We start from the raw sequence: 12313 nt of genomic DNA, 5'->3' as shown, positions 1-12313 counted from the left end.
ATAAACGAGTTTACTACAGGTATCCCCTCGCAACATCTATCTTTCCTCTCCATATTCCTCAATATTCACCCATGGCACGAATTGCGGCAGGGGAGGCGTTCATCAGGTTTCATTCAGGGGACGCGGCGCGGACTGCATCAAGAAGAATCAGGACGTCCGAGAATACGCCTGGGCTTGCTTAGAGGCTTCTGGTTCTGTACATTGCCATTGGCTCCTAATTGTCTGACACAACTTCATTACGTTGTCTGATCTGGCACAGGTGGATGACGGATCTAGACCGGGCATATCCCGGTGCTCTCCGCGTCTCCTGAAGGGAACTTGTTCGGATGAACACCTTCACTGCCGATCAAAGTTCCATAGCAGAATGATTCAGTGTTGCAATATAAAGCGAAATTTCCCTCAATGCAGAGAAATTTGGGGCAGAGAAATTTCATCCAAAATGTCAAAATTGCAGTCTCACATATGAAAGTCAATGTGATTGAACTGTGAAATGAATACCCCAAAACTATGAAGCTTATTGCAATTTCACAAAGTACAATTTGTTATCAACGATTTCATTATTTCCTTCATTTTTCCGTCACCCATTCAAAAAGTCCTAATATTTTTGTGACACAGTTGAATAATAATAGACCTTCTCCTTCTTCTACTACCAATAATAAGTGATGAAGATTTGTGAGCGTGATCTCAATTTCTCCTAAGATGAATGATTTTTCTTAAAGCTAATAAGGAGATATTATACTTCTGATTGTAGGAACGCTGGCCTGGTTACGGACCTTGCAGCTTCCAAACATGAAAGTTTCCTGTGCATGCGCGCCTGTATTGCAACATCAGTTGCTAAGTCGCACTGATAGATACAACATGTGTCACCCTCTAGAGTAACACAAGTTATGACGATAAGTAACAACAGTACTATTTGTTCGATTGTAGCGTATCCTTGATAATCATAGTAGCGGACAATCATACATATGATTCCATTACATAAACACCGAACAACATCAGCAGGAAGCATTAGTAAGAAATAAAGTATGACACTTACCGATGAGAATTCCATGACCTTGAGGACCCAAAGGGTGAGGGCGAGGTTTACGATGACCATCACCATGAGAATGAGTATCAGCAGGTACAGGCACCTCTTCCTCCAGCCGTAGATTCCGATTTTGAAGTTGTACCTGCTGTAGGGATTGCCGTCCGCATCCGTCCAGTCTGTGGTGAGGCCCTCTCCGTGACCCATTCTGAAACAAAGAATTCCTTTATGAGCTTCCCATATTCTGTTCGTGGCCAATGGCATCGCCACAAAATTTCATTCTAATCTGACTTGCCAGTAGTCAATGTCGTTTTCCACTTCATCGCGATGATGATTGCTGAATTGAATAATGGACAAGCAGAAAAATTGAAAACAGAACTGCTTCATAGGTACCCCTTAACTACTCCGCCCGCCACGGTGACCTTGAATACAACCATATCACACGAGCAGCTAGTTACAGCTATAGCAAATTGGAGATAACGGCATTAAACCAGACATTCCTAACCAAGTTACGTATGCATCGAAACCAAGAATGAACAACACGTAACGAACCTTACCTATTCACATGTTTATTTCTGCTATTTGATTTGATGCATACGTTAGTAGGTTAGGCAGGTCAGGATTGGTACTTTTAGCATATATCTCCAAGTGCTCCAAGTGGCTATCGCTGTTGCTAGCCAGTCGTATCACCTTCAACACACATGAAGCATGGCCTGTTTTATGTTGTTTTCTTTACTATTGTAAGTTTTGACCATGAAGCGGCCTCTTGTCAATCTTGCCCGTAATACAAGGTCTGTTCCAATCGTAATGAGACTAATTTTGTAAAAATAGTTTTATTGAACCTAGGTTCAAATACACTTAGCTAATATTCTTCAAAGTAGGACCCTTGAGTATCAATACAGTGGTTCCAGCGTTGCTTCCACTCTTCGTAGCCATGCAGGAAGTCTTGACCTGAGATGCCTTTCAGAGTACTCGTCATGGCTGTTTGGATCTTTCCAATAGTACCAAAACGGAGTCCTTTCTGGCCAAATTTGAGCCTCGGGAACCAAATGAAATCGTCCAGGGACTGGTACTTGATGTACGGTGGGTGCGGAAGCGTTGCCATACTTTTTCTGGCCAGACATTCCATCACGTGCAGCGATGAGTGAGATGGCGCGTTGTCATGGTGGAGAAACCAGATGTTTCCGATCTCAGGGCGGACACACACGTCTGTATTTCTCAAGAGATCGAACACCTGCTTCCAAAATTTTGCAGTACCACCTTATCTGCGATTAACCTCATAATCAAACGTCGGTCGGAGTACAAAACAGACTTCAGTTGAGCAACATGAAACAGACTTCACTTGAGTCACATGAATGGCAATTCTGGACTTGGATGGGCGCACTGAGGGTTGATCGTTTTCTGTATCTTATCTTCCTTCCTTGAACGCCTTGTGGCACCTCCACACTTGTGTTTCGACAAAGTCTCCTCCCTACAGGCTTAACATTTCAAGCGTGTCTGTACCGACTTTGACGCAAAAATTTATCGTGTACCGCTGCGCTTCATTTTCGACCGTGACGTGACACTAAATCAGCTTCTCACTTTGCTGGCGATCCGAACGCTGGAACGGCTCGGAGGAAACTGAGTTCCATCAGATTCTATACCTGACATCCCCCACCAACCGCCCCACCCAATTGATCAATTACCAGGCCCTCGGCAAAAAAAAAAAAATAGTCTCATTACTTTTGGGACAGACCTTGTATACTAGAGCCGGGTTAATTTCGGAACATCCTCAGCTGCTTACAAAATCTAGCTAGAAAGCCTACCAACAGTGTAGAGCGGGAGCAAGAAGATTAGCGATAAGTGCTAGGTTGAGATGACGTCAGAGGATCACTTTCTGATTGGAGGGTTCCTGGGTTATGACTCGCTCCCAAGCTGCAAATGCAGAACAACAAGACATGTTACGAAAATAACCTCATTCTAAAAATGTGTTGTTTTCCGACCGAAAATGTACACGTCAGTGGCAACTGAGAATATTTAGCGTGGTTGTATAACACAGGATATAAAAATGTTGAACCAGAGATGTGGCAATTGAAAAATGATAATACTGGACAGTTCACAACGATACTCTTTTATAGTGTACAAGAACATACAATAATATCAACGTAGTCATTTGTCGCGACCTTCCATCCAAATGCGCATGCGCTGACTGGATAAGTCCATTGGCTAAATAGAGGTGGATCGGATCAAGGAAACAGGTTGCGTGAAAGGCATCTGAAACAACACTGAAGTTTCATAAAATTAACGTCCCCGGGAAACAGCGTTTATCAAGTTTTAGTAACCATCACAAACACAATAAAAACGATAACAAACAAAAAAAACGAAAGCTTACAAAGTGAATAGTGATATCAAACAGTGGCGTGTCCAGGATTTTCGAAAAGATACTGTTATGCATACTTTTTTTGAGTAGTCAGCCCTCATTTTGACATATTTTCCTGCCTTTGGCGTGTTTTTAGGAATACTGGTTGGACCACGCCAACCCCCGCCCCTTAGGCGCGCCACTGATCTCAAATTTACAGGGTTGTTTCGTGCATGTTTCTATCTATTCCCCTGTCCCGTGTAGACTCGTTCTCTCCAGCTAATCTCGTCTTTCCCGGTCAGACAGTATTATATAATATAACAGAGAATATACATTAATGATCATCAGTTGGCATAGTACATGGACAACGCAGTTTATTTATTTATTTATTTATTTATTTGCCTTCTACAGAGAAAGGATATCTCCAATTACAGAGGCATTAATATAACATAAATAATGTGAATATGAATATAAATGGGATTAAATAACATGCTTACATATTACATAGTTATTAACTATAACATAAGTACACTTATATAACGTAGAGTAATGACGTGCTCGCGCGCGCACACACACACACACACACACACACACACATATATATATATATATATATATATATATATATATATATATACACACACACACATATACATATACATACACACATACAAACATATACACAACACACATAAATTATTCATATATCCTCAACCAATATTATCACCTTTCACATGAGGTGTACAGAATAAATATGACCATAATAGGATAGAAACAACAATGAAATAAATACACACACATATTAATGGGCACATATCCTTAAGCTTATCTACATACATATATTTACATTATATATATATATACACACACACACACACACATTTATGTGGATATAGGGATACATATAGAACATATTCTACAATAATTAATAAATACAATAAATAATCAACCATTTGTGAAAGTATCTGTGTTAAGTGTGGCTTTTATAGTATTTTTATATTCCAAAATGTTAAGATTAAAATCAATATTTGAATTTGTGGATGTTATTCTATTATACATACTACTCATTCTAATTAATGGTGATTGTTTGTACTTTTCAGTTTTAGGGATATTATATAGCAATAAATTTCTTTTTCTTAAATTACATGTGCTAGCATTGAAACATATTTGGTGAAGAAACTCTCTATTATCCAACAATCCAGTTATAATTTTATAAAGAAATATCTGTTGTCCTAATTCTCTTCTATTGCTGAGTGTCATAAATGAGAACTCATTCAGTAAATGGACATATGAAACTCTGTTTGCTTATGCAGACATGTTGTACCTCTTGTAATACAGGTATCTCAAAAACTTTTTTTGCACTTGTTCTATTTCTTTCATGTGGGTTTTGTAAAGTGGCGACCAAACAATAGATGTATATTCTAGTTTGCTTCTAACTAAGGCACTATACAGAAGCTTAATAGAAGTAGTACTGCTAAAATTGAGACAATTTCTTATTGGTAAACCCAAAGATCTATACGCATTATTTATTATATGAGATATATGTTCATGAAACTCTAGTTTACAATCAATTATTACTCCCAGATCTTTAATACTTTTCACTTGTTTCAGTTTTTCCTGATTAATGAAGTACTCATAATGTGTGGTATGTTCTATATTTGATATTATCATAAAACAGTTAGTAATAAGTTGTGTTTATACAGCGTTAGATACACTTGTATTTTGAATTGTATCTTCTGCAAATATGCTGTATAAAGAAAAACTTCCGGAGTAGTAATTGAGGCGAGTGTACAAAGACGTAGAGATTCGGCTCCAAATGTAGCCTATTATAGATTTCGAAGAAATATTTGATTTAAAAATATACGAATAAAGATAAGGGAGTCAGTGACAAAATCAGCATTATTATCCTGTTGGGTGTTAAAGCTATGAAGTCTGCTCTACACCAGCAGCAAAAATGTTGCCGTGTGGGTATTCTCGACATTTCTCTTCCGAGCTGATCGCGTACCCCCTTCAAGTCGTTCATGTACCACTGGGGTTACGCGTACCACAGTTTGCGAACCACTGTCCTACACATAACTACAACTAATAATAATAATCCCTTGACTAGTTTTCTTCTCGCCATACCAATACATATTTTTTTGAATTTGTTTTATGGCTTGATCGATGTCAGCGCCATTATCGATTAAGCCAATCAATTAAGTTCTTTCCGCAACTTCAGGTCCAGCATATGCGCGTTACTTAACCGGTAAAGTTTTTTTTGAAACAAGAGTAACTCCTAATCCTAACACAGAGTAACTCCTAATCCTAATGTAAATGAAATTAATTTAGAGTTGAAGCACGCACATATTGCGAAGCGTCGAATTATATCCGGTTCGCCTTCTCCCCTACGAAATCCTGTTCGGAGGGAATGGTACTTATTTTCCGTCTTTACAGCTTGCAGGTCAGCGTTGCTAGGCAACGCACTGCAATGTGTTTTCGAGTGAAGCACACCTTTCGCGGAAAATTGGACAATAACGTGTCAGCAACGCCGATTTGGAGGAAGCCGAACCGGAAACGGAAACTGTGTGTGCCACCTGCGTTCCTGAGAGGGCACTGGCTGTTGTGAGGGGAAACTTGAAAATTTCTACTCATCCTTTTGCCTGGATTCGTATTGTGTGTGTGGCTGCAGGGAGGGTCGTCACCACGGGGTGAGCGAGGTGGATGTTGGCTCACCGTGAAATAGACTTAGCCCTCGGTCTGTCCATCCAACTTGTGAACAAGATAAATTTTCAGAATCATTTATAGAGGGAAAATATTACAAACAAAGGAACCAAGAAGAATATAAAGAGAGAGAGAGAGAGAGAGAGAGAGAGAGAGAGAGAGAGAGAGAGAGAGAGAGAGAGAAATACGCCGAGAGGTTCACAAATAATAGAAAAAAGAAGATAGAAAGAGAAAAATAATGTAAGAGTTAAAGAAATGAGGAAAACAAGAGAAAGAATGTAAGAGTTAAAGAACTAAGAAATAAAAAGAGACGGAGAAAAAGAATGGAAGAGGAAAATAGAAGATAGAGGTAGGTAGTAAGATAAATACAGAAACGAAAACAAAGAAAAATAGATAATCTGAGTGTACGTGATCACCAAATCTGAGGCCATTCGAACCTATTTATTCAGAAACATATTTCTTAACCCCAACTTTACTGATGATACCACTGGCTGCAAATCCTTAGATCCTGTTATACCACCCTTTATAATTTATTATAGGAAATTAAAAATTGTAGTATGGATTTATTTATAAGTTAACAGAACTTCAACTGAAATTACAAATATTGAAACATCCAAATTTGATTTCTAAGCAAAAACCCGTCCCTCATCTAACCCCCTTCTCAGAGAACAAGAGAAAGAGACAGGAGGAAGGAAGGAACAATGAATTTGATTTTGATTTGATTTAGTTTATTTTACTTCGCGTTTTGTGCCTGTTGGCTAATTTGCGAAGATGGGGATGAGTGATGAAATGATGAAATTGATGAATGGACATTCACAGACAACCAAGCCCGATCGGGATTCGAACCCGGGACCCTTGGCGTCGCAGCGCGATGTGCTAACCACTCGGCCACAGGGTCGAGCGAAGGAACAATGAAGAATGACAAGCAAATTAGGTATAAAATATACAAATAATTAGAGTAACCAAGATAGAAAGATAAGTGAGATACAAAAACAGAGAAACTGAAGCAGAAAAGTAAGCAGATATAAATAGGGGTCGAGAAGGAGAAAAATTGAGGAAGGAAGAAAGAGATAGCCTGAGGAAGAAAGAGAGAGAAAAGCTGAGGAAGACAGAGAGGAACTGAGGAAGAATGAGAAAGGAAGAACCTAGAGGAAGAAAGAGGAACTGAGGAAGAAAGATAAAAATAAACTGAGGAAGAAAGATAAAAAGAGAACATGAAGAAGAAAAAGAGAGAGAACATGAGGAGGAAATAGAAAGACTGGAATTGAGGATGAAAATGAAAGAGAAACTGAGGAAGAAAGAGAACCTGAGGAAGAGAAAGAAACTGAGAAAGAAAGAAACTGAGGAAGAGAAAGAAACTGAGGAAGAAAGAGAACCTGAGGAAGAGAAAGAACCTGAGGAAGAGAAATAAACTGAGGAAGAAAGATAAGCTGAGGAAGAGAAAGAAACTGAGGAAGAAAGATAACCTGAGGAAGAGAAAGAAACTGAGGAAGAAAGAGAACCTGAGGAAGAGAAAGAACCTGAGGAAGAGAAAGAAACTGAGGAAGAAAGAGAACCTGAGGAAGAGAAAGAACCTGAGGAAGAGAAAGAAACTGAGGAAGAAAGATAAGCTGAGGAAGAGAAAGAAACTGAGGAAGAAAGATAAACTGAGGAAGAGAAAGAAACTGAGGAAGAAAGATAACCTGAGGAAGAGAAAGAAACTGAGGAAGAAAGAGAACCTGAGGAAGAGAAAGAAACTGAGGAAGAAAGAGAACCTGAGGAAGAAAGAGAACCTGAGGAAGAGAAAGAAACTGAGGAAGAAAGAGAACCTGAGGAAGAGAAAGAAACTGAGGAAGAAAGAAACTGAGGAAGAGAAAGAAACTGAGGAAGGAAGAGAACCTGAAGAAGAGAAAGAAACTGAGGAAGAAAGATAACCTGAGGAAGAGAAAGAAACTGAGGAAGAAAGATAACCTGAGGATGAGAAAGAACCTGAGGAAGAGAAAGAAACTGAGGAAGAAAGATAACCTGAGGAAGAGAAAGAAACTGAGGAATAAAGAGAACCTGAGGAAGAAAGAGAACCTGAGGAAGAGAAAGAAACTGAGGAAGAAAGAGAACCTGAGGAAGAGAAAGAAACTGAGGAAAAAATAACCTGAGGAAGAGAAAGAAACTGAGGAAGAAAGAGAACCTGAGGATGAGAAAGAAACTGAGGAAGAAAGAGAACCTGAGGAAGAGAAAGAAACTGAGGAAGAAAGAGAACCTGAGGATGAGAAAGAACCTGAGGAAGAAAGAGAACCTGAGGAAGAGAAAGAAACTGAGGAAAAAATAACCTGAGGAAGAGAAAGAAACTGAGGAAGAAAGAGAACCTGAGGAAGAGAAAGAAACTGAGGAAGAAAGAGAACCTGAGGAAGAGAAAGAAACTGAGGAAGAAAGATAACCTGAGGATGAGAAAGAACCTGAGGAAGAGAAAGAAACTGAGGAAGAAAGATAACCTGAGGAAGAGAAAGAAACTGAGGAAGAAAGAGAACCTGAGGATGAGAAAGAAACTGAGGAAGAAAGAGAACCTGAGGAAGAGAAAGAAACTGAGGAAGAAAGAGAACCTGAGGATGAGAAAGAACCTGAGGAAGAGAAAGAAACTGAGGAAGAAAGAGAACCTGAGGAAGAGAAAGAAACTGAGGAAAAAATAACCTGAGGAAGAGAAAGAAACTGAGGAAGAAAGAGAACCTGAGGATGAGAAAGAAACTGAGGAAGAAAGAGAACCTGAGGAAGAGAAAGAAACTGAGGAAGAAAGAGAACCTGAGGAAGAGAAATAAACTGAGGAAGAAAGAGAACCTGAGGAAGAGAAAGAAACTGAGGAAGAAAGAGAACCTGAGGAAGAGAAAGAAACTGAGGAAGAAAGAGAACCTGAGGAAGAGAAAGAAACTGAGGAAGAAAGAGAACCTGAGGAAGAGAAAGAAACTGAGGAAGAAAGAGAACCTGAGGAAGAGAAAGAAACTGAGGAAGAAAGAGAACCTGAGGAAGAGAAAGAAACTGAGGAAGAAAGAACCTGAGGAAGAGAAAGAAACTGAGGAAGAACGATAACCTGAGGAAGAGAAAGAAACTGAGGAAGAAAGAGAACCTGAGGAAGAAAGTGAACCTGAGGAAGAGAAAGAAACTGAGGAAGAAAGGAAGATAGAAAGAAAACCCGAGGAAGAAGACGAGAGAGAACCTGATGAAGAAAGAGAAACCGAGGAAGAAAAAGAGATTCCGAAGAAGAATATGAGAAACTTTAAAAAAAATAAGAGGAATGCCCACATCATCATCCCATTACACAGTAAATATCCAAGCCATTAGTTTGTGTTAGATTCTCCTGTTAATCAGGAAAGCGTAAACAGTGAGTCTAAAATCAGACATACAACCAAGTAACAGCAAGGAGATAGAAACGCCGCTTGAAAACTACACTGCACATATCAGCAAACTTGGATCTCTTCGACCCAGTCTATTCTTTACAGCTGCTGGGATATGGCAAACATTTGCAGAAGAGCTCGTCTAGTTTCCTTTGAGGCTAACCTCTTATCTTCCACCTCAAGCGGTAGGACTAACCTTTGTGATATGCAAGTCGTTCTTCAAGTATGCAACTTTGAAGTAAACTGCATCGGCTCTTCTTGAAAGTAAAGAGGCAAGACTCTTGGTCTTTCTGTGCATCGAAATATGCATAACTTGCCTCCTGAGAACTACCTGTTTTCTTGTGTATAAAGGGTTATACGAGGACGAGCATAGCTTTTCCTATATCCATGCACAGCTTTTAATTAAGAACAACTGCACAATCAGTGGCGTGCTCAGGATTTTCGAAGGGGGATACGTATACCTTTTTTTTAATAGTTTGCCCCATTTTGCCATCTTTTTCTGCCTTTGACGATCTTCATTTAGGAATACTGGGCCAAAGGGGAAGTTAGAGCCTGCCTTACCCTCCCTTAGGCACGCCACTGTGCACAATCTCCATTTACTACTTTTAAGAGGGGCGAGATTGACAAGCTCCCCCCTCTCTCTACGCACACACACAGAAACACGAGGGGAGAGAGAATATATATATTTTTTATCCTCAGCTAGGTTCCACTTAAATTATTTTCTGTGCCACATTTATCATTCATTCATTCTTCCCTTCTACTTAAGTCTTTCCCATGTTTTCTACCTTGGGCAAATCGCGACACCCAAAATTGAAATAAGACCTCATGAAATGGATGAGGGTTAAACATAATGATACATCCATTAGTTACAAAGAGTTCAAACCTGGGACCTCATTATTTCATGGTGAATTAGAGGTCAACCAACCGTTGCCCTCCTTGGTATCGACGACACTGGGTACACAGGTACTTTCTTTGGCATGCGAGTCTTCCCAAAACCCTAACGGCTAACGTGGTCAACTTGTAATCAAGAGTTCCCGGGTTCGATTCTCGCTAGAGTTACAGTTCGAGTTCCACTAAAGGCAGTAGGTATCTGTAGTCTCGTAAAAGTAATTTTGTATAATTGAAATGTCTTCTAACAAACCATGAGAAAACTGTGATAATTTTATTGCCAACAACACAAAGCGTTATGTGCAGTCATAAATATTTATAAAATTCAATTTTGTGTGAAAATTGCGTTAGTGGTAACCCTCCCCCACCCCGTTGGCAATCAGGTTTATAAATTATGGATTACCCTGTAATACATACATTTCGTAGTTCGACCAAATTCATTGGAAAAATTAACTTCATGTACTGGCCAACAGAATCGAATTATTGAACTCGAGGAAAGCACTTGGGGAAATGGTTTAGAAAAAAAAGGATAAAGTTTTTTTTCCTCCTGGGAAAATTGGACAATGGATAACAGAAGACAATTTCGGAAAATATTTATGTGTGGATAAGGCAATGAGTTGCATTTACTTTGCAAACAGAATGGGAGTTCGCGTTTTTTCCTGGTGGAGGGGTGTTTTAAGCAAAACATTAAGGTCACCAAAACCTACGTTGGTCAGAGTAAACACCGGAACGTACCACGCACACGACCCCAGTCGGTAAAACACACATCCGATAACGGTGTGGGAGGGAAACCTTCGATTTTGCCTCCTGTCGGATCGCAAGGACGGAGAGGTGGGGGGGTCCCGAAGGAAATCTGCAGTTCTCCGTTCCTGTTTATTGGCTCAAATTGCGTTGTGATGTGGCCACAACTCCCAGGAGAAGGTAGCCAATCGCACCATGTAGCTGCCTACCGGATGAGGAGACAAGGTTTGCAGCCGAGGGTGCTTTCCTATTGATTCCATCCACTTTCCTACTTTTTTGTACCCCTCATGTGTTTGGTTTTTCGAGGACGCGAAAACTCTGCCGCGGTCGTAAATTATTGTAGACCCTTCTGCTGTCGAAACGCTAAGACGAATATCATGGTGCTGAAATCATCTTTGAAAGGCGTTCAGACGATTTCTGAAACTTGCAATATCTTACAACCTGATGTCGAGATGAATTTAGAAAGATGAGAGAACTTAGACACTAGAGCCGATATGATTTGAATTGATTTATTTTAATTTAATTCGCGTTTTATGTCTCTTGGCTAATTTGCGAAGATGGGGATGAGTGATGAAATGATGAAATTGAAGAATGGACATTCATAAACAACCATGCCCGAGCTGGATTCAAACCCGGGACCCTTGACGTCGCAGCGCGATGTGCTAACCATTCAGCCACAGGGTCCGGCTAGAGCCGATATGATTGAGAGTTGTGATCATCTATAATCTACTGCCGAGAATATTTCAGAGAGTTACGATCATCTACAATCTAATGCCGAGACGATTTCAGACAGTTTCGATCCTCTATAATCTACTGCCGAGACAATTTCAGAGAGTTTAGTTCATCTATAATCTACTGCCGAGACGATTTCAGAGAGTTGCGATCACTTACAAGCTACTGCCAAGACGAATTGATGAATTAGGTTATTTTATGCAACTTTTCTACCAATAACTGCGATGGGGATGAATGGCATTAAAACATGGATAAAAGAACAAACACACAAGGATGACATAATTTCTACTCATGGTTAACCTGGCAACAGGTATAGCCGCCAGAGCCTCTGGAGTCTGCAAAATTTATTCGAGGGTGTACCACGTGCAAGGGAGGTTGACACGTGGGCACTTTCAGAAAGAAACACCCATTGCCAAGACGATTTCATATTTCCCATTATTTACAATATGTTGTCGAGTAGATTTTAAAGTCGCAATGATTTACAGGTTTATTGTCATTGTTAATATTAATAATAATAATACATTTATT

At 39.8% G+C, this 12313-nt stretch overlaps 1 protein-coding gene across 4 annotated transcripts in view; it reads right to left on the bottom strand.

Moving 5' to 3' along the window:
- The window catches only part of Scgdelta (sarcoglycan delta), an 810958-nt gene that overhangs the window by 53138 nt on the left and 745507 nt on the right, over positions 1–12313 (bottom strand). For all 4 annotated transcript variants that reach the window (XM_083120140.1, XM_083120139.1, XM_083120141.1 and 1 more), the window contains one exon: positions 1037–1232. In XM_083120140.1, coding sequence (XP_082976266.1) covers positions 1037–1231 — 195 coding nt within the window. In that variant the 5' untranslated portion in view covers position 1232. The remainder of the gene's footprint in view (positions 1–1036; positions 1233–12313) is intronic.

This window comes from Lepisma saccharinum, chromosome 3, assembly GCF_977018435.1.
Source record: "Lepisma saccharinum chromosome 3, izLepSacc3.1, whole genome shotgun sequence".
NCBI classification, from domain to species: Eukaryota; Metazoa; Arthropoda; class Insecta; order Zygentoma; family Lepismatidae; genus Lepisma; species Lepisma saccharinum.
The sequence above is the reverse complement of the archived record's forward strand: the minus strand, read 5'-3'. Positions and strand labels throughout refer to the sequence as shown.